Genomic DNA, 23679 nt, shown 5'->3' with positions numbered 1-23679 from the left:
CCTCTAAAAATCGCTAATATTGCTAAATACTAATTTGTAAATGCAAATGCAAAGAAAATTAAATCTTATCGAATAGAAATGTTTTAATTTACTCCGTCAAAAAAGTCTTTTAATTTTAACTTATCATTACTTCCTAATGAGCGTTTTTAAATAAACATGTTATTCTAAAGACAAGTGATATAACACGCATGAAACTGTTAATATATTGAGACAGATAATCGTTGCATTTTTATTTAGCAAATTATATGTATATATTCTACAGTTAATATGCAAAACGGCGATAGAAGTTTAGCGTGTGCAGACGTATTTTTTGTCGATCAAATAAAACTCAACTTGTCACAATTGATACATACGATGTATTAAAAAAGTAAAAAAAAATGGTCAAGTTTATTTGAAGTTATATGCACAATAAGCTGATGGCATCAATGAAAAATATCATAACTGCATTGTTCGGTTACAAACATTTTTCAATTTTATTTCATATATTTTATATATCAGCAATGAGTTGCCCTCTTTATAATACTATAACTTTAATCCATATAATTTTGCATTTAATATAGATTTTGTTCTATTTATAACTGATAGATAATAAAGCCGTCAAAAAAAGAAAACTATTATACATGCTGTTTCAGAATTAGATAGTTACATGACTTTGACATATGACTTTTTTTATTCTTATCGGTGAATAGAATATGCTCTCAAAGTTTGGCTACCTATTTCTGAAACTGTATATAAATAATTCTCTTCAAAAATTAATTTTGCAGATCTGATATTTATTATCGATATCATCAAAGTATATAATTTTGTACAAGTAGGACGGGCATATTTGATCTACATTGGTAATGAGACAACAAGATAACAAAAATATATTAAAAAATAAGTTACACAGGCTCTGAATTTTATACAAATTTTTTACGATTAGCGTTAAAGTCTTACAATTAGAAATTATAAACTTATGAAATATTAATATAGACGATAGGAACACGAAGAATGCTGAGTGGTCTTGTGTGTGACAGGTCGTTTCACTTGATTATAACATTATAACTTCACGTTATCAACAAAAATATCTTTATCATCATGTTTTCATTATATACATGCTTACATTCTATGAACGTCGTCACTGTAAATTATATTCGCGTGAGACTAGCATTATTAATCATGCTGGACAGAGAAATAGAATGTTTGCAAATGTATGTAATTTAAAAATCAAGCAGCCAACCATCTTATTTACGCCGCAATTTTACTTGCATAAAATCATTGACAGTATTTATTTCTGTCAACACCCCAATCACAGACAATAATGACTCTAACATATTTTTTCATCTTATTTATCTTATTATGCTAAATTTGCATCTCTTTGCACAATCAGATCAAAATATTTTTTTCTCTTTTTACAATAATAATAATAATAAATTTACGAAAACAGGACTTTAATCAAGTTTGATGCACATTCCGCATCAAATTCATCCTCGTGACGTCACGCACATTGTCCGTCACGTAATTAGATCCACAATTGTATCGAGATTTGCAAATTGCTAAACTCTTTGCAGATATAATAGTATATGTTGTCGTATATATATAGAATTATGTAGATGCAATAATGTGCATTGTCAAGATCCTCATATTAAAAGGCTCTATAAGTCTGCATGCGAAGATCGCGTTCGCGAAACGTCTACTTCAAGGGGCAACGTTTCGCCGCGATGAACAGGATGTCAAGTAACAAGATCGAAGTTTAACTCGCCCATGTACTGCGCCAACTCAGATCCGGTAAATTCAGTCTCGTCAAGATCCTGAAGGCTGGAACTGCTGATTGTATTGGCACTCTCGATGCTTGGATGACTCTGGAATCGCGACATCGCTGCGACCGGAGCTTTTTCCGGGTTCGGCATCGCCGGGCTGGTCGAACTTTTTCGGTGCTGCGCGAAGAAGCCTTTGGTGCCAAGGCCCAATCTCTCCGTAAGGATCCCTGCTGGAAATGTCAACTATTTGGTAATATCTTTCCTTTTTGTCTTCCTTAATTTTTATCGGATCATATGAATAAAAATTAAAGCAAATAATCACAGTAAAAAATTAGAAAGAGAGAGTAGCGTTTATTTAAAAAATGCATATATTTTGTATATTTAATATTTTCTTTCTAATTTTTGAAATATTTGCTTTAAAATCTTATTGCTATATCTGCAAATGCTTATCGCTTTAAAGTGTTTACGCAAAATAAATCTAATATCTAATTGATTTTTTGTCGTTTCAATAAGTTGAGATAAACACTTGGATCTTTATCATTTGTATTTTCGCGAGATATAATATTTATTCTATATGTACGTAACTATGCAGATAGATAACTATAATATGGATGGCGCGTGTACTCTCGGATAAAATTAATTAATCGTTGAATAAAAAGGACCTGTTTCATTGATCTAAAGATCGCTGTTAGGGATAGGACCTACTGATTATAATTGACGTTGCGCAAGCACGAGGTCAGATGGACGCTACCTAAAGTGACAGCTTTCGGTAGCTTATGTATCCTCAGCAGACACTCGTTCGCGGCCACGTTATTGTTGCCTTCGTTGTTGAGACCATGCTTGCTCAACGACGTCGTCATGGTGAGTTGGCTGGAATCGGAGCCTCTCGACAGGCTTCTGGTGTAATCCCGGTAGCCCGCGATCTCCCTAATCGCGACACCAGGTCTCGGTTGCTCGGTTCGTGATTTCGCGAATCCGTTTGCCTCGCAGACATTTACGTTATTTGTCAGCGCGATGTGCGTCAATCGCTGCTGCTCGTCGCTGAAGGATATCGAGGGCGAATGCTGGACACCGTCGAATCGATGCTTTGTGGATCTTTGATACCGCGACAGACTGGTATAAGTTGTCGGTTGTCGAAGACTATTCCTGTGAGACGAGTATTTTCCGACGCAATTCTTAGATAGCATCGACTGCAAAAAAAAAGATTACGAAATTATGCGAAATTTGAAAACTTCTTAATCTTTGCATTTTTTTTTTGTAATCATATAATCGACATATTAACGATAAGAATCGACATTTTTAATTAAGAACTTTTAGAGAATTAAGTTAAATGGAATTAAGAAAAAATAAAAAAATATTACGCAAATTACTTGTGTTTAAATATACTCAGTGTATATTATATATATTATATATTGTATGAATATATATATATATATATATATATATATATATCGCGTTCTTCTACTTGTGACAAGCACAAGTATTAGATTATAAAATTGTTCGGAAAATGAGAGAAATTAATTGCTTAAATCCAGTTCGCTAGGGACGCTTGAAAACTCACCTTGAAAGCTTCCCTGAACTTATTAGACATGATATTGTAGAGGAGCGGGTTCACCGTTGTAGATAGATAATAGAATACTCCTGACACATAAGTGAGTGTGGTATATACTATGATCAGACCATACGCTGGTTCAGATGTGGTGCTCTGCGCATATACCGCCAGTAATCTTTGTGCGTGAAATGGTGCCCAGCAGATGAAAAAGGCCACCACAACTGCGACTATAAAAACAAGAAGAGTATTTCGTTAGCAGAAAGCGTTTATTTGGTTCCTCAGTTTCTCGCGCGTACAAGATAGGATGTAAAATAAAATGAAACCTATATCTTTTTGCACACAGTAAGATTAGCGCATAATTAAATTATTTCGGCGTCTCACTCACAATTTGCAGTGAATAAGGGAAGCCAGATATTCTTTATAAAAGTACTTGAAAATTTAAACTTGTAAACTTTCATCGATATTCAAGGGGGAGATTTCAAGGAGAGAAGGAATTCGTTATAATAAATAAATTTATATAGCAAAGATAATTAATTCTCGAGAATATTAAAAGAAATAATAAAATTATAAATACGTTAGAAATATTTTTTGAAACTTTTAATTATTTTTTTATACACATAAAACTGTGTTTGCTTTTACTCTTGTTCTCTCCTTTTTTGATTATTATTATAAGAGCCTGAGCTAATTAATTTTATCGTTATTTTGATGTAAATAAGACATATGTCTTTTGATTAGTATTAGTTTGAAAATTAAATTTATTCTGAAGTTAATAAAATAAGAGATTAGAAATTGCATTACGAGATGCAAATAATATAAGTCCGTTGTTTACAATTCAATGAGCTTTATGAAGCACATTCAGAAAAATAACAGAAATAAATAACATTGCTGTAGCCGTTTGTCTACATTTGTCGCTGTTTTTTTAGATCACGTTCCGCGATTTCATTACTTCGTACCAAGAAAAGATACTTTTATTACGTCTACTATTCTCCGCTGACTGCGAAACGTCGGAGTTTTCAAGAGGTAAAATGATCGAAGTTCATTCTGACAATGAGAGATTTTCGCATAGCGCATGCCAGGTATCGAAAGGAAGAATGCACCGTTTCATTAAGCAGAGTGCTTGGTGAAACTTAAATGCTATTGCGACGTGAACCATGATAGTGTGTACTTTTTGCTAAGACGGATCTTTCGATTTTTTCACAATTTCTCCGATATTTCTCGACCTTGCGATATCCGGGTAGAGCTTTCGTTCTTTCATTATACACGCGCGAACATCCTTTAGGCTATATAATTTTTATATTTTTATACATCCTGCTTTTTTACGTCCCTTATTTATTATATAAGGTGCTACGGTGAGGTATCTAGAAAATAAGAAAATTTTCTGAGACGACCATCCATTTCAAATATTATTACGAGGTTGAATCTTAATTAATTTTAGGCTATAAAGGGGCTATAAAGATGTATCGTCATTTTACATTGAAATGCTGTTTAAATATGTGTATAATTAATTAATGATCTTTGCTTTTACATAGTTTATTCAGCGATAAGAAATAGATATCCTTCAAATTTTTAAAGCCAAAGTATGTATCTCATACTTGTTAATCTTAATTAAAACTAAGCAGTAACTATATAAATGCCCTACGAATATTTTTTATTTATTTATACATTAACACTAATATAAAATAAGTTGAAAATTTACGAGCCATATATTGCGAACACAAGTGCAATTAAATCTCCTATTTATGATAGTACAGCATGTTACGAGCAATTTCGACGAATTTTCTCAGTTGTTGCTTTTAATTCGTATACCTTCCCCGTATAAATTCTTTGCACAATAGTCATAATGGTTGTCTTCCGTATTTGAGAGGACAGAAAGACGATATAGTGTTCATTTGAAAATTCTCGAAGAATTATGACAGCGACGCGCAAAACTCGGAAAAAGTTGTTAAAGGGCTAGAAAAATTCTAGGCACAGAATACTAAGCCGGTAATAAAAATGCTTGAAAATGAGCATGAAATTAACAAGTTTTGTTGAAAATAATATCTTTAGAAGTGTAATACTATAATAATAACTGATTGGCATAATTCGTAAAAATACAAGTCTAAAAATATTACGAAATTATTATCGTGACATTTCTCATCTGCATAAATTACGCGCTGAAATTTTTGTGAATAAGAAGCAGAAATACGTAAACTGAAACTAAATGTAATTTTCGACTAAATAGATTTATTAATATTTATTTATTGATATTTATATATTAATATTTAACTATTATTAATATTTATTAATATTATTAATATTTATTTATTTAAATTGTTTTCCTCTTTAAAAGGTTAAATTTTACGTGATAATTCAAATAAAAATAATGTGGGCAATTAATAATATACAACGTCAAGGATGCTTTCGACGTCATAACGTATCGAATTTGGGAAATTAATTGATAATAAAAGAAAATTGATATAAGAAATATGACATAAATGATATACACATAATAAAAGAGAAGCTTTGCCTTTCACTCATATGGGTGGATATTAAAGGATGAAGAACTGTCAAAGTAGCGAATAACATATATAGGATGGAATTTTCCAAATTGACTTACGCAAATTTTTGCAAAGCAGTAATATAAAACTTGGAGAGTTACGTATTATAATAAGAGAATACTATCCTACCTTTAAGACTTAGCAGACATCAAAATAACTTAAATGTAATTATTTTAAGAATCGTCGTCACTCATAAATATCAAACTTTTTTAATTTATGAATTTATTTCTGTCACCAAGTAGCTTAAGAACATTCGAAAATATTTAAAGGGAAACACTCTCGATTTCTTTGGAATTTTTTTGATAAGGAATGCTTCCAATTGCAATGTTTTGCAAAAAAAAAAAAAAAAAAAATTAATTGAAGACGCAATTGATTACATAAATAGTCGAAATAAAACTCAGTTTATTAAAAGTACATATCTTAAATAAAAGGCAACAGCTTTTAAATAATTTATTATTTAAGAACAAAATAAAGAACAAAAATAAAACATTACGATCTCCTCACTATTAGAGTTTGAAAAATGTTCATAATATATATTTTTCGTGATATTTTCTCATCCAATATCGAAAACCTATTGAAAAGCTTTCTGTATAATCCAAAAAATGTTCTATAATTTCCAGGAATCGATGTTTGCTGATAAACCTTTAAAATTCATCGAATGTTGCGACCGTGAATATGTATATAACTTTTTGATAGATGGGCAATCAAAAGTGTACGGAAACATTGAATCGAAACATCATTTTTATGTTTCGTCGCAGTTTTTTTTCGGCGAAAAATATTTGATCGCGCACAGGGACGTGGAAAAATATGTACATTTTATCTTCTTTTTTTTTTTCGAAATGGAAATCAATTTTATTACGCACATTTCGTCGGCCAAACGAGATTTGCCCACAAATGCTCGACGGTACGAATGGTACAATGATCGACATTTTTATTTCGATTATCTCTTTGGCTTGAGACACTCGACCATCGGGAAAGATAGGCGATCCCATGCGGATCATAAATTTGATGAACAGACCACTCTGTATCGCAACTTTCGGAATAATTTTCTGTTTTCGGTTGACGATTGATTTTACATCTGGATACGACATTGTTACGCGAAATAAACATGTGTCAACGTTACATTATTTTTCATTAAGTTATGTGTAAATATTTTTGTTATTGTCACATGTCACGTAAATGTATTGTTACGCAAATGTGCGCAATTTAATAGCAAAGAATTATTATAGAAAAAACCACGTGCAATTATTATAGGATATAAAAATCTATTTAATTTTTTGTTTAAAAAAATATGCTATAAATGTAGTAAAATATATATTTCTTGTCGTATAAAAATATGTAGATTCGATGTCTCTTACACGTTATTTTGTATTATTTTGTTCAGTGGATCTTTTGATAATATTACTGATTTTATTATACGATAAATAATCACAGCGGGCTTGTTTTGATCCAAATTAAATGTATTTTTTCCGTCTTATTGTTAGTTTGCAAACACACGCAGCTGTGAGTGATCTTCGTCTTCGATTCGCATAGAAGAAGGGAAAATAGAAACGCAAGTGTGATAAGCACACAAACTTTTTTCAGGAAGCATGTATTGACTTCCTGGATGGGGGAGAGTAAATGAAGGGAGAAGTTCTTAAATACACGTTAGAAAGAGAGACGAGGTAATTTACTGAAGACCCGATGTTTCCTTCTCCTTCGCTCCTTGATGGCCAAACAGATTGATAAATCGATATGGTGCACGAATGGAACGGCAAATAAATTATTATCTCGATGGTACTTTGCGATATCCAGAAATCGAAAGTAAGAGAGACATAACGTTTTAGTATTTTTAGTGCACCGCGTGATCTTCGAGTATCATCTGACAACTATAGCTTAGGACATAGAATGTGAGTAGAATCTGTAATGCTATATTTGAATTTTTATGTATCGAGAAACAGTGAATGATAATTTTAGATTAAAAATGTAATTTCTCGTAAATTTTTTCGCAAATTATTAATCTCTGGATTACATCGAGTTGTTTGAAATATCTCGTTGCATGTGTTTTCGATATAAAAGCTCGTGAGAGATTTCTTATTGGATTTCTGTCTATTAAATCGGATAAAGTATTACATTGTATGAGAAAAAGCTAAACTTCTTAACTAGATACAATATATTTTTTAGAGATACAGTTAATGATAATTTTAGATCAAAAATGTAATTTCTCGTAAATTTTTTCGCAAATTATTAATCTCTGGATTACATCGAGTTGTTTGAAATATCTCGTTGCATGTGTTTTCGATATAAAAGCTCGTGAGAGATTTCTTATTGGATTTCTGTCTATTAAATCGGATAAAGTATTATATTGTATGAGAAAAAGCTAAACTTCTTAACTAGATACAATATATTTTTTAGAGATACAGTTAATGAAATTTCTTCTTGCAACTAAATGACTTTATCATTTAAAATATAAATATAGAATATCGAGAGTGAAAGATCTCCTATGTATTATTCTTTTAATTTTGTTGGAGAGATTCCTTCTCGATGATCACACACGAAAAATTTACAAACAGCCTCTTTCCAAGAGAGAGTTTATTTGTATAATATTCTTCTATAAGAACATTATAATCGTTTAAGCGCAAGAAATTTAATCTCGTAACAGCTATATGCGCATTTTTATTCGTGTCCTCGTCAGGTATAATAATTAATTCTTATAAACTTTTGACTGACGCGATAATTATCATATTTGTATAATGTATATACAACACATAGAATTTTTGGGATAATTTATGTTTGACTTGCGACATTTAAAAGACATTGACAGATATTTAAAAAGAATAAAGATACAAAAAGGACTGCTTAAAATGTCTTCGATGTATTACTGACACATGAATGATAACTTGCGGTCTAGAAGATTTGTAAGATGCCACACAATTATTCAGCATAAATCTGGACATGATAGCAAGAGATACGGAAGCTTCGATACGATCGGGAATCATTGGGAGTTTTACGTAAGCAGATTGTAATCGAAAAATAGATTGAAATCGCCCAGTTGCACATCAGGAAAAACTATTTAACTCGCAGCCAAAATATCGTAAATATACACGGTAACCATGTCGTGTTTTATTTCTGTCTCTTTGTGATCACACTATCATTTATGTAAATTATTCTAGCAATTAGACATAGAATGCAAAGATCACTAATTTACTCGTAATAAATACGATTTAATTTGAATATTTGTTATAAACGCGATATTTATTAAATTTGGTGGTAATTCTGGTGCACATTTTTTTTATATATTTATAAGGAGAATTGAATTTGTCAAAGTCTTACTATTAATTTTCATTCAATATGTATATATGTATATCGTATGTGTGTACGCGTTTGCTTAAATTTGCTTCGTGAGATTCGACAATCTTGAAAGACCAAAGTCAGAAGAAACTGAATAAAAATTCGCTGGGACGAAGGGCACCTGATTTGTTGATGCGAATAAAATCAGAACTTGCCGTAAAAGATTAGAAGCGTGAAAAGCAAAAGAGCACGGGTCATTTATTTACGACTATTATCGCGCACGAGCGGAATAATTCTCTCTCCTCGAAGGCTTCGGACACAAGTGCCTGAATCCGAAACGTGCTAGCACGTGGAATATGAGGAAGAGGAGAAAATATAAGTGGATATCACGCATGAGAAAAATGCCAATATAACAGTCGGGATCTCATATTTCAAATTTCGTCATCTTATTTGAGGTGTCGACTTTTTTTGCGTCGCACGAATGTCATAATACGCACACCAATCGACTCACCATCAGGAATTGATGACAATGCGGTTTTTATAAGCGCCGTATATAACGATATTAAGGCAAACATTGGTCGGCGAAATTGTAAATCTTACATGTTTACGTTCTCAATTCTAAAGTTATGCTCGTAAAGTTATATCCGCTTAAAATCAAGCGCGAGGAATAAACGTTTTACTATCCGTTGAAAAGTTTACCATCCGTTTGTTAATTTCCACGAATCTTTTTTTAATAAGCAAGGAATTCGATTCTAATTTCGTCGAAAAAAAAAAAAAAAAAATATCTTAAGAATCGTCAAGAAATTCATTAACGTCAATATAATAAGAGATGCGACACGATGGAAAAAATGTAGCCCTCATATAATCTCTAATCACGCACATGTGGAACTCCGAGAATTATTTCGCTCGGCGTCTTCGCTCGCATTTAATCTATTCGATCCGATCAATAAAATGTGCGATCTGAGATAGTTGTGAAATATATATATCCCTATAACGTAATCAAGTCCGAGATCATTCGATTGATTCGCTTATTTCGTCGAGATGTGGGTACGACCATCGAATCCGGCGATCCCGAAAATTTCATCCGATTCGTGTCGACAGAAATAGCCCAGGCCTCGAGGGGATTATCAATCGGTCCTCTGCTGAACGTGAATTATTTGTCCATCTTATTCGTATCACGAACAAACGTTGATATAGTAAGAATGTCGTGTCGCGCGAAGATCTAGCAATATTGCACGCTCGAAGATATTTTCTTCTTCGACCGACGAAGATTTCGAAGAGCGAGTCGATGACCGTGAATAGCATTGAGAAAACGTAAAAATTATTTTTATCTGAAACGAAAATTGGCGGAAGAAGTGTATACTTCGTTATTTTTTTTGGAGACTAATAAAACATTTTAAGTATACAGGGTGTCCCAGAATGATGGGGACTAAATTCGTGTGCAGATTCCTGGGATCATTTGGAGACGATTTTTCCTCAGCGAAAATGTCGAGGGAGGTCATTATTTTTTGCATGTTTCCAATTTTTGCCATCATGTATCTTTGTAACTAAGCCTTAAATTAAAATTCTATTAAAGTAAACTCTACCTAAAATTAACTGAAGAATGTGAATTTATTATTATTTATATTCCACAAGGCTGTATAGGTATAATAAAAAATAATTGAAAATCTTTTTTTTATGCAAAAAAGTGTGTTTGCGGCAAGTAAAATATTCTTTTCAAAAATCTTTTCAAGAATCTTTTTTTGACCAGTTTTGTCTCGTGCAAAACTAAAATATACTATCTACAAAAATAAGATAGATTTCCTGAAATTTGTATTCTATAGCCGAATGTCGAATGCGTTCGTAAGCCGAGGCGAAGTAAATGTCACGTGGATATAAAGACTCGTCTCGTCATGTTGAACGACGTCAATATCGCGAGAGAATTTTATGCGAGATTATAAAATCCCAGGATGAATGGCGCGCGTTTCATCCCTGGGGAATCAGAATTTTTCAGCCATTATTTTGTGATATTTACGCGATCTTCTCCCTTTCCCGGCGATGGACTAATATATCGCGGATTGTGAAAAAATTTGGGGAGCTAGGCACGTCGAGGCGACAGATCTCGACCCGATTGGAATCGATCGTTCGATTCGGACAATCAGGTTTCTTCCTCGATGTTTTCTTCACTTGACAATTTTTAAGACTGATGGACATTTCGAACGCGACGGCTTAATGATTATGCACGGATTTTGGAAGTATAAATATCACAGTATCTGGTTTTGCATCAAATCTGATTTGTAATTAATTAATTGAAATGTCGGGTTGCGACTTTGTATTTTTTTTAAAATTTTATAATGACATTCCATGAAGGAATCGAAACATCCAGAATATCTGACCTTTGTATGCGATTCTTAATTAGAGCCTAACATATACTCTGTCTTATTATAATTAACAAGGTCTAGAAGCTGCCATTTAGACAATTTATGCCAACATTAATTTGTTATTTTATTACAATTTAGTTGTATTAATCTTTACCTAGACCTTAGAAAGTACAATTTCGTCACAGGAATTTATGTGTCCAATAAATGCTTTTTCAATGAAAATTTAAATCGTCTCTGTCGATGTATTTGCGTGTTTGTGACATTATTTAGAAATTATTAAAGCGCAACAAGTCTTTAGCATATCTCGGTTTTTAAGCAAAGTTCAAAATAATTAAGCAATTTGCATATTTTACAAGGTTGTTGCAGAAATGTCTAGTTAGTTAGCCTTTGTAGTTGTATCGTGGAAGCTTGCTTTGAGTATGTTTAAGAGCATTTGCATTTTTTACGAGAAAAAAAACGACTAGCCTACTATTAAATCAGGAATGTGCATTATTTGGAATAGATGCATTTAAAGTGGAAATGTAAAATGTAAAATGCCTATTTTGTATTTTGCATTTAAAATACATGTTTTCAAAAACTATTTTCTATTTACATTTAAATAATTTTTAATACCCATTTTTTATTTTAAATGCATTTTTCTTGCAAACTAAAAATTAATCGAGATATCAATAATATGTATATATATATATAACAATTAAAATGTTATTAAAGAAGTCATTAAGTAAATGTCTCTAAACAATAATAAACATTTTTTGTAATTCCACATGTAAATATTTATGTAAAAATTTTTTGTTTTTTGTATTAAAAATATTTTTTATATTAAAAATATATAAAGTTTATAAAAGAAAGTTTATGAAGAAAGCTTTATAAAGAAAATTTATAAAGTTCATAAAAATTTAATAAAGAAATAAGAATTTAAATATAAGTAATAATTGTAAGAAGTAAATAATAAAAAATAATATATATATATTTGAAAAAACCATTTTTATTTTGAAAAACTGTTGTAAAAATGCCTATTTTCTATTTCCTATTTTAAATAGATATCTAAAAAGCATTTTGCATTTTGCATTTTCAAATGGAAAACTTCCAATTATTTTGCATTTTCTATTTTAAATAGGTCACCCATTTGGACACCCATTTTGCACATCCCTATTTTAAATAATGTACATACACGCGCGAAACTGTGCGAGCTAAATGAAAATACGTCTAAATTAGAGTATGTCATTTATATTGTCAATTAGTGCTATCCGTAATAATTATTTATTTAATAAAAAAGAAAGATAACGCAGAGTTAGCCGATGAGGAAAAAGAAGAATAAAGAGAAACGAAAAAGACGAAGATAAAATAGAAAGAAGTAAAAAAAAGTTGCATGTATTAAAAGAATGACACACTAATTGATAGATTTTAATTATAATATCCGTGTATGCGATAGATTTGATCTATATAATCTCGTACAAAAAAGCAGAGCTATTCGCACAATTTAGGACAGACATTGAAGTTCGAATAGTGACAGTACACTACAGAAATTGATGTTTAATAGAACTTGTATTGAACACATCATTGCAAATATCATGTAAAAAAATGCAAAGTGAAAAAGTAGGACAAACTTTAATGGCAGATGCATCGCTGATCTTATCTTCTTCTTAAAGGACAAAGTTTTCCAAGCTTTAATTATACATGTCTTACATGTATTATACATATATATAATATTACAAGTTTTTAAATTTTAAAGTTCCATTAAAGTTCTCATTTAAAATTCATTGAAGATTATGGTGTTCTACTTAGCCGTGGAAAAATCTGCCACATAATTCGACCTATTTACCTCGGGATTTCTGCATACCCAAGTATTCAAAGTAAATTCCTTGAAAGTCAGAACAATTTCGCGTGGATTTCCAAGAATTGCGAGCTTTAATGGATCATCCTCAATTTTTCATGAAATTTGCGCGCAGATTTCGTGAAGAAATCGTGAATGATTTCGTGGATAGACGGGGACTCTCATCATCGAAGAATAAGCTCGATTTCAAACGAGTAATAATTTAAGTGTAAACCTGCTACTTACCGAGCATGCGAATGACGTTTCTCTGAGCATTCGTCCTCTTTCTGTCATGGCTTGATCCAGGTACGTGATGCTTCTTGCTGTCGGTGGTCAACAGGCTCGAGTGTCGCAGCTTGATGGCGATCAGTATGTACAGCACGATGATGATCGTCATCGGCACTGCGAAGAACAGGAGGGTCGAGATCTCGAACGCGTGTTCGATCAACGTCCACCTCGTCGAGCACCTGGCGCTGTCCAGAATAGCGCTGCCGTTGCCGACGTAGTCATAGATGATGCCGAATTGGATGGCCTGAGGCACGGCGAGACAGAGAGCCAACAGCCAGATCGCCACCACGAATTTGATTGCTCGGGACAGCTTCGACATAGTATGCGAGATGAAAGGATGACAAATCGCCACGTACCTGAAGAGAACAAAAAAAGAGAAAAATAAGAATATCGAAAGCAAATATTTTACCTCTGTTTATAATCAGACAACGATTGATCCGTTTTTTCCGGATGTTTGGATTATGTGTCGAGATTGCTTATACGCAATCTAAAATCAAAGTCAGAGAGAAGAAGTGGCGTTAAAGCTTTTGTTTTATTAATCTCCATCATGGAAGTTATAGAGAGATTTAGAAGAAAACACGGCATGCAAAATATAATGGAATAAAAATCGAGTGATAGACAGGGATCATGTATATATATCACCTGTCAATCATCTGATATAGACAGCGATCGTGTATACAATCACCTGTCAATCATCCGAGCCAATTAGCACGCTTATAGCGATACTTAATAGATTCCTACAGGAGCTTACCTCTCGACAGTGAAGGCCGTGATGGTGAGGACGGTGGCGTTTGCCGAGGTCTCTGCGGCGAAGCTCTGGATGATACAGAACGCCTCGCCGAAGACGTAGGGAAAGTGCGACCATATATAGTACATTTCCGGCGGCAGGCCGGATACGAGCAGTAAGAGATCGGACACCGCCAGGCTGAAGAGATAATAATTGGTGGCGGTGTGCATGGATTTGTTGCGCGCGATCACCACGCACGTGGAGATGTTGCCGATGACGCCGGTGAGGAAGATCACGACGTAGATCACCGTGATCGGCAATACGACGTACAGGGAGTCTCGACGATCGGACGCGCTCTCTTCCCTTAGGAAGGCGACGATCGTGCTCGAGTAATTCTCGTTTCGCGGATTTACATCGCCGTGAATCGTGGAACGCAGTCTTAGACGCGAATCCCCGCTCTTCGAGAGTCCCCAGGTGTCTCCCACAGTCTCCTCAAGAATCTTCGTGATATTTTCTATCATTCTGCTCTCCTTTATCCTTATCATTCTTTCGAAAGAATCGGCGAACGATCGTCAAGTAATAGGACAACGTTTGGCGAAAAGACTCGCCGGTTTCGCGTTCTCGAGATTGACGTTTCACCTCTCATTATAAAGATCAGGCTATTGATCTTTGAATAGTTATACGTAGTTTATTCCATACATGACAGGTTCTCCCTTAGCTTTAACATTACATGTTCGTCGTTGAATCCCAGCTTATGGTTGATTGACAGATTTCGATATATTTTGTTCGAAGCGTATTTTTCCACTCAAATAAAAGTATTAGTTTCTGACGATCCCTCCCTTCGCTGTTTATCTTCGTTCGCGTATTGAATCTATAATCATAACAAAATTTTTTAAGTCTTTTTAAAAAGTTTTTCGATGTTCAAAATACAGATGGTTTTGAAAGAGAGAAATAATCAAGAATATGACAATAATGAGGAGCGAATAATTTGAATGAGTTCGAGATTACAGCATTTTCCATTCTTGAAGTTTGTAGTAATGGTGTATTATAAATGGTACTACTATTAATATTGTGAATAGAGGTTTTCATTATCTGTCTATTAACTACATTCCGCGTTCTCTCCCGCTGCTTCGATTAATTTCAGTCCATTTACGCGAATTGAAGAGCCGCCTGCAAATTCCTCAATCAGACTCGTGCAATTATAGTTCGTCTCACGAATCACCCACACATATACACACACATACTCTAATATGAATTTTTATTAATATATTTTTAACGCATACATTTAATTCCCAAGCATATATTATTATTATCATTATTATATAAACTTTATTTAGTTTAATGTAATTTTTTTTTTATTAATGCATCTTTAACACATGATTTCATAACATTTAACATACATACAAAAATATCTCTTTTTTTTAGAGTGAGCCAATTTTTGCGAGCAAAAATTATTTTGCGAATCTACGATAATTTTATTTTATGAGATTTCACGTGACCGATTATTCATCTCCGTTAAGCCAATCGTACGATAAATTATAATATAATCATTGACAAAAATTTGTTCGTGACATATTACTATTAATAGTTTAATTCACTATTCGTCAATGCAATATCTGATCGATATATTTCAAGCAAACGATACATTTCATATAATCATTGTTAGAGCGTAGAATTATCAGTAAATTATCCATTTAATCTCTCGCAAATGTGATAGCAGTCTTCAAAAAGTTTTACTTGCATGAGAGAAATAATTTCCAGCTATGTATGATATCTCTTGTTTGTTAACAAATATCCGCTTTCCACCTCGTCACTGTCGTGTCACTCTCTGACAAGAGTATTGTTTTCCGGATATATTTATATATATATTTCGTTAATCTGACGCATCAACTTTACGCCGAGTTTCCTTTTTTATCATACATACACTCCCGTTTATCTCAGTAAAATGTCACGTTTCTCTAAATATAATAAAAATCATTACGCAAAAGTGATAGAAATATAATAATATTTTTGCCGGAATAAAATTGCTAGATATTTAGTACAAATATGATTCAATGTACATAAACAAAAAATTTTTAGATATTATATATTATACAAATTCTTATATACGTATATATATGTGTAATATATATATTTTTATTAAAAATTATAATATTTCGATTTTATTATACACATATATAATATTATACACACATATATATATAATATTTTCGTTTACTTGCACAAAAGAACACTCTTGGCACATGCTCGGTTACATTTTCGTTAACAATCAATCAATTTTTTGGTAATTAATCACTTCCTTCCTCTAATATGCTGGAGATCGCAGTCTCGACTATAAAATATATTTTCCTTTACTAATTTAAAGATCTAGTTCTAGTCCAGAACACGCATGGTTTCGTTTACCAGCCACGTGAGGCTACAGCTGGCTGTCGTTCTGGCAAACAAACTGGACACTGTGGAATACTTTCCAAAAGCACAACCCACCACTATACCTTACATTTACTCTCGTACACAGAATGCTTAAACACGTTCTGCATCGCTACGCCGACGAATACTATTTCCACCCGCGAGTTCTAGTTTTCAACTTCTCTTCGATTTTGCCTCCATTCGATGATGCTGTCATCGACAACGTAAAACGCAAAAGGCCCGCGGTACAGAAACACATGACTCTATTTTTGACACCGTGGAATTGTTCTTTCGGCTGATCTCAATCCAGCATTGTCTAATTGTATTCAAACATTAAAATTGTTCGGAAAATACTCCAAAAGTTGATTTTTTTTATTTATTTTTAATTGAAATAATTTATACAATTAGATCATACAGAGAAAGATTCTATAGTAAATATAAGTTAAGAATTATTGATGTTTTAGCACTTGCGGTATTTAATATACATTTGTAAAATCTATTTTTAATTAGCAAGACTTTCAAATAGTTTGAAAGAAAAGATCTTACACATTAAACATTAAATTTTTCCATTTGTCAAATCTCGCTCGTCTTCGAAAGTCGTCATTGAATTTTTCTTCATATATTTATTTGATTTATATTTCTTTATTTGTTAAAACTTTTGAAAACTTTGACGCGAATTTTTGAAGAGTGTCGACTTGTCACTCAGTAAGTAGTTCATGGTCGCGTCTTGTCAAACAAAATTTTGGAGCACTCGCATTTCAATTTATTTCTCTTTTATAGCTGTCGTTATTTATTGTCTTCACTTAAGCTTTATTTATAAAACGGCGAGGCTTTTAAAATAGCCAATAAAATCGCATAACAGATTGTTATTTCATGGGGCATTTTACGACTAAGATATTGCAAACAATCCTATTTAATTTTTTACGTCATATATTATTTAATAAACTGCAATTAAAAAACCGCCGTAAATTTCAAAAAGAAAATGTCTTCTGAGAATATGAAAAAAATTTGGCATAAATATATAATAATATTAAATTAATTTATATGCAAATACATATAGTTTCTCGATCAAACTATTGTAAGATATATTTTTGAAGACATATATGTGTCTTCGCGTGATATTTCGATATCGCTCCGACAAGAGTGGTCGTAAATCTTGCTTGTTAAATTCTTCAAATCGTTAGAATCATTTATTTATGTTTCACACTTATTACTTGTTTGCGCTTATTACGAACATTATTATCCACTCGATTTGATTTACGCTAACGTAAGCGCAAATGTTTATGCTTTTGCGTAATGCGACATTTCCGCACTATTGCCAGTTTCTAGTAAATGTGCATCTCAGTATATTAATAAATAATGATTCTCATCGTTAGGAGAACAAGTTACGCAATATAATGAATGCACAGAGCTATTTGTTTTGGAAAACAACAGGCGGCTTAAATCGAAGATCCACATAACGAATGTTGTTGGAGGAACATATTGTGTAATTCTATTAACATACGGAGCTCTGTATGTTGAAATAACAGGCGATTAATTGTGAAATTAATCTTTCATTCGCAAAAGACATTGACGGGGAATTGCATATTCGAAACTGTAATTCAATTTGTCACTAATCCGAATTGGATCATTCGATTTCGCGTTATTGCTTAACTTGGTGTAAATAAGATAGGGAAACGCGTGAGAATGTAAAGTCACTTAATAATCACGAGTGATAACCGAGAACGTTAAACCTACTTGTTCAAAACAAAGTGTGGAAACCCGAGTAATCAATCGGTCGATCGATCGGCCTCGGTTATGGTAATATTTACGCGTAATTAACGCAAGCGCTTGATAACGCGTTGATAATGCTGGGCAACACGCGCGGACAATTTCTCGCTCGACTGAGATCGAACGTGATGAGAGAAGCAGAAATGTGCATCGAAGGAAGCATCGTCGCGTTAAATTAGATAGTTCTCATAATGAATCCGACCGTCCACTCTATAATTTTAAGCGTGTTATCTCTTTAATTCCACAACTCCAAAAGCTTGTTTCTTTCTGCGAAAAAGCAGAAATGTTTCAACTGATTGTGGACATTTAAATAGTTTGATATACTCTAATTAAATTATAAATATATAAATATATATATACATATATATATCCATAATTATATATATATAACATTAAAGTTAAATAATAAATTTTTATTAATAGAGTGTTAATTTTTTAAGTAAATATGCTCTTCAAAAGAGAGCTATATACGTGTTGTAATTTCTTGATTTTTAAATTTATTAATATTTTGGGAATTAATAATATTGTAATAAATTCTAATAAATCTTGAATTGAAATGAAAGAATTTATTTATATATCTTTGGTTGGGAATAAAATAAATCCGGTTATATTTTCGGTACGAAAACGGTCTTAGTCTCTAATGCAAACAAACAAGCTCTCAAGAGGAATCACACACAATCGAACTATTTTACTTTTAATATGATTACCGATGGAAGCAGAACAATTTGATTAATTACGACAGCCGACACGATCGTCTGTCTCTCATAGAATTAATCTCTTAAAACTTTATTTCGAGATTAAATGATGAATAGTAATTTCAAATGTCATTATAGTCTTGTCATCAAGCAGCTTTAATATTTTATAGAGTTTTAGATAGTGATGATTCATAATGAAAATGAAAATGTAAATAGCATAATTGTTTTCTTACGTTTGAGTTTAACTTGCAGTGGAAAATCAATATAATTATACAATTATGTATTTTAATGTATGTACGTATTACAATCTCATGTTTTTTGGGCCACTTATATAATCACTAACATATCCTATAAAACGATAATAATTTTCATATCATCTTCGTTGTAAGAAGAGTAATTTATATTTTCAAAGTTTAAAAATTCCCCTATAATTTAAAAAAAAAAAAATTGAATTGAATTTAGAGAATATGTAGAGTTCTTTTAAAATAATTATTTATCTATGAAAAAGTTAAAGAGCTTTACCGCGGTGAGATCTCACACTTCAATTATACAAAATACATTAAGAAAGGATTATTATATAAAGAGAAAAGCTTGCATTAATTTTTTTTTCTATTTTTCTTTCTACTTTCCTTCATTACGTTGCAATTTTATGTTCTAATTCCATCATAGAAATTATGTATATTAAAGAAAGATTATAGCATGTACACTAAGAAAAAGATAAAAAGAAGAAAAAGAAAGAAAGAAGTTACATCAACTTTTCCATTTTCCTATATAAGATAGCAGCCTTTGTATCCGCAGTTATGGAGAAATAGCTCTCGGTTATGATTGCTCGCAATATTCACGATTGCAGCACAGTTTCTTACCATATTACATCGATCCTAAATATTATTATCACAAACCACGCATTAATAAATTGGAATCTCACGTGCGAAGATTGCTCCTGCAAGATATAAGAGTTTACTTATTATTATTAATTTACTTCTCGCCTTCCTTCAGGCCACAATAATTCGACCCGTATCGATTTTGCTGGTTCTATTTGTATCAATTTTTCTCCAAATATAGAAATGAGATTGTGTGTTATTTGTGTCAATGGTTCTTTCCAATTTTTTTAGCACGAGAGAGTTTGATGCCCATCAATATTGCAATGCGAAAAAAGGAAATATAATTTCAAATATAAATAATTAATAATTATTATAAAATAACAAAAGTATGCAGGTATTTTATCTGATAAGCACTAATCGCCGCACGTGGATAGTTATTCTACCTGCAACTGTATATCAAATGATCTGGCGGAAACGATGATCTTGCGCGAACTGGAGTTGAAGCCTTGACAGAAAAGTAGATAAGCGCACTTAGTTGAATAACAAAGTTATCCGTCACAAAAGTGCAGCGTTTTCCGTTCGTTTGTTTCTTTCGCAAAGTGAATATCGAATCGAGCTTTAAAACTCTTCGTTTTAATCTTTTTGCGTCAACGGAAGCTCTGTGCGTGATCTGCGTTTTTCTTTTTTACTCTATTTGCCGATAACGTTTTCTTTTTTTATACTCTTCGCTTCCCCTCGTACAAAATCGTCTCGCGAGAAATAATGGAGATAAATCCATCGCGATTCTTTCACCTGTTGCGCGAAGAATAATCACTTGTAGGAATAAGAGTCCGTTTGTATACATATATCAGAATATATCGAGATATTGTCGATCGGTGACAATCACCCTCCGGATAATAATTTTTGGAAGAAACGATGCGTTTCAAATTGACATTTAAATCTTTGTTTTCCATCATAAAATGTATTCGATCGCATAAATCATGACGATCTGCTACGAAATTCGAAACAGATTCTCGCTTGTATTCGATGCACACAACAGTCATAAATTTTAATCCAAATTTGCACGAAAATTTGCCGATCACCTGTTGATTTTCAGAACATCACAAAGGATTTTAGCTTATCATTGTTAATCGATTGCCCTGATATATAACGCGACATAATTTTTTCTATCGTTTATATCGTTAACAATTTTAACTTTTCTCTAAGCTAATTTATTTCTTTAAGTGTTGTATTTTACGTAAAATTGTCGAACTAAAAAAAATTACCACATATAAAAGTTATATAATATACTGATTATTATTAAAATTTATTTAAAAATATAGATTATATTTATATGTCTCTTTCTTTATATTTAATTTTCTAGAAATTGCACGTTACTTTTGTGTATGATAGAACATACATTTTTTTTCTTTCATTCATTTCCTTATGCCGTATATTATTTAACAAACCCCAAAATTAAAAAGAAATATCGTTGCATAAAAATTATAAATCTCATAAACATTGTAAACGTAATGCGACATTTAATCTACAGAAAAAAATAGACAATTATTCAAAATAAATGTGCTATGATCTTTCTTACACTTCAAAGATAAAATTTATCTAACAAATAAAATAGAGTAGAATTTCGAATTGTTAAATTACTACTTTGGCGACAACTGATCATGAAGCAAGCAAAGAAGAACACAAAGCGAGAGAATTAGTCAGCATTGTTAAAAAGGAATAGCAATGAACTTTGATACTCTTTCAAAAAGTGGATTCACTAAATAAAATTAAAATAAAAACGAAGGCCAAGCGAGCGCCAGTTTTGTGAGCCAATGACATAATAAAATCACTCTTTCAAAAATGTATCATTTTTTCAATAGAACGTCCGCAACACATGAAAACAAAACAATTTTTAGTTTTACTTCTATTTCCTGAATGAAAAATTACTTTTCTCATCTCACAAAATAGTAATTTGTTACGTTTATATTTTATCTTGCATCATTCTGTTTATATATGTCTAAATTAATATTTTTTTACACATTCCTTTTACACTTATTTTTTATATATATTTTATAATTATGGATATATATATAAAATATGTTTCCTTACACGATGATCTTCTCTCAAACCCGGCGAAAATCCAATTTGAAAGATCTGGGATGATTGTAGCACGATTGTTACACGATCGTATATCGCGATACGCGTCGTATTTATTCCCTTTCACTAGATCACGAGATCATACCACATCGCATCGTGTCGCGGAAAAAGTCGAGCTCGATTTGCCGTGCAAATGCCGAATCCTCCCTCGAAACTAGCGCGTACCGAAGACTTCTATGGTGGGAGAGTTTCGCGCCAGCGCGAAGATCGCGACCATCTCCTCGTACCACGGTGTGAAACTTATCTGAGTTTTACGAGAATGGGAATATTTTGTCGAAGAATATCACGCAAATGTAATATTGGATTTTACATATGCTAATTTTATGCGTTGTCTGAGCAAAAATTTGGAATAATTACTCTCCTAGATTTGCATTTAAAAATTGGGCAGTTTAATTTTTTCGAGAGAAAGAAAGAGTGTCTAGAAGTTATTTATTCATTTATTTTAAAAATGCGAGCTGTAGAATGGAACTTTTGTAAGTTGTAAATTTTATAAAAAAAAAAGCGCAACTGAGAGAAACTTTTTATATACATTTTAATTTAAAATTTTATTATACACAGAAAGAAAGAAATTTCAAACTAATTAAGAAGGTTGAGGTGAAATCAAAAGAATCCTTTTAATTTTCAATTTTGGCCTGTATGTAAACACTTGTATAAATACCTGCTGTGGGAACTAAAGTGACGCAGTAAATTTACGGCGAAAATAAAGTTAAGTTGCCTTCGTTGTCGCGTGAGTCTCGTGGACATCTCATTCTCTTAAAAACTCTTTCTCGGACTACCTGCAACAGCACTTAATTGCCAATTTAGCTGTTTACACGATGGCGTAATTTTTCATTAGTCACTTTCCCTCGTCTCTATTCAATTTTCGTTTTTTTCAACATCCCAACAACCAGATGGCCTTTAAAGGACGACCTTTGATGGCGATTGACTTTTTTTTCCATTTATGCATATCGTACCTTTCGCCTTATCCTTGGATATCTATTCCGATGCAATAAAATGCATTGTGATCGATTAAAAACCATTCTCTCTGGAAACTAAAATTTAATCGACATTGCGAACGTACTTATACGTATTAAATATTCACAAAGCAATATTACTGTGAAACTTGAGTGTTTTTATCTTTTCTCATATAAAATTTATTACAGAAAAGTAATTATTCTTTATGCTAAGACAATTCCGAATAATTTAAAGAGGAGGTATTCTTTTTATGCATTTTGTACATACATGCGATAACATACATGTATATAATGAAGACTTTAATCTTGCTCGCTTGGTCTTCATTTTTTAAAGGGTTGGGAATTTTATACAGGTAATCGCTTATAAAAAATTTACAAAGCGCACGTGAGCTATTTTTTTTAAGTATTTTAAGCTTAATTGTTGGCAAAAAATAATTTCAATCGCTTCTTTTCTTTATTAGTTATAAAATCAACTAGGACGAAAAATGTAAATTGACTAGATGATTATTGATATATAAAGTAGATGTAAAAAATAGATATTCTTTTCAATTCGAGAAAGAACGCTCGTTCTTTTGGCATTTGTTCGATGAATCGAAAAATCGAAGAAAT

The 23679-nt window shown here is 32.2% G+C and overlaps 1 protein-coding gene across 5 annotated transcripts; it reads right to left on the bottom strand.

The window, feature by feature from the left end:
• Positions 1–843: 843 nt before the first annotated feature.
• Positions 844–22272, bottom strand: LOC145940416 (pyrokinin-1 receptor). 5 transcript variants are annotated; one of them, XM_083045545.1, is made up of 6 exons: positions 22070–22272; positions 14311–15157; positions 13518–13915; positions 3301–3518; positions 2445–2929; positions 844–1969 (listed from the first exon to the last, which is right to left on the bottom strand). In XM_083045545.1, exons 2-6 carry the CDS (start codon positions 14829–14831, stop codon positions 1783–1785), a joined length of 1809 nt encoding a protein of 602 aa, XP_082901671.1. In that variant the 5' UTR covers positions 14832–15157; positions 22070–22272; the 3' UTR covers positions 844–1782. The 5 variants fall into 5 exon arrangements, with proteins under 5 accessions (XP_082901671.1, XP_082901667.1, XP_082901670.1 ...); XM_083045541.1 differs by having other exon boundaries at positions 2491–2929; positions 22070–22271; XM_083045544.1 differs by having other exon boundaries at positions 844–1966; positions 2491–2929; positions 22070–22271.
• Positions 22273–23679: the final 1407 nt, after the last annotated feature.

Source organism: Prenolepis imparis, unplaced genomic scaffold, assembly GCF_030444845.1.
Source record: "Prenolepis imparis isolate NDT839.2.m4 unplaced genomic scaffold, iyPreImpa1.0 SCAF_9, whole genome shotgun sequence".
NCBI classification, from domain to species: Eukaryota; Metazoa; Arthropoda; class Insecta; order Hymenoptera; family Formicidae; genus Prenolepis; species Prenolepis imparis.
Note: the sequence above shows the minus strand (reverse complement) of the source record. Positions and strands in the feature narration are given on the sequence as shown.

Bases quoted from the DNA above. Each gene is read 5' to 3' on its own strand.
- LOC145940416 (XM_083045541.1), bottom strand. From the start codon at position 14,831: ATGATAAGGATAAAGGAGAGCAGAATGATAGAAAATATCACGAAGATT. The intron at 13,916-14,310 runs GTAAGCTCCTGT...TGTTCTCTTCAG, and splicing joins ACGGCCTTCACTGTCGAGAG to GTACGTGGCGATTTGTCATC. The intron at 2,930-3,300 runs GTGAGTTTTCAA...TTTTTTTTGCAG, and splicing joins AGTTCAGGGAAGCTTTCAAG to TCGATGCTATCTAAGAATTG.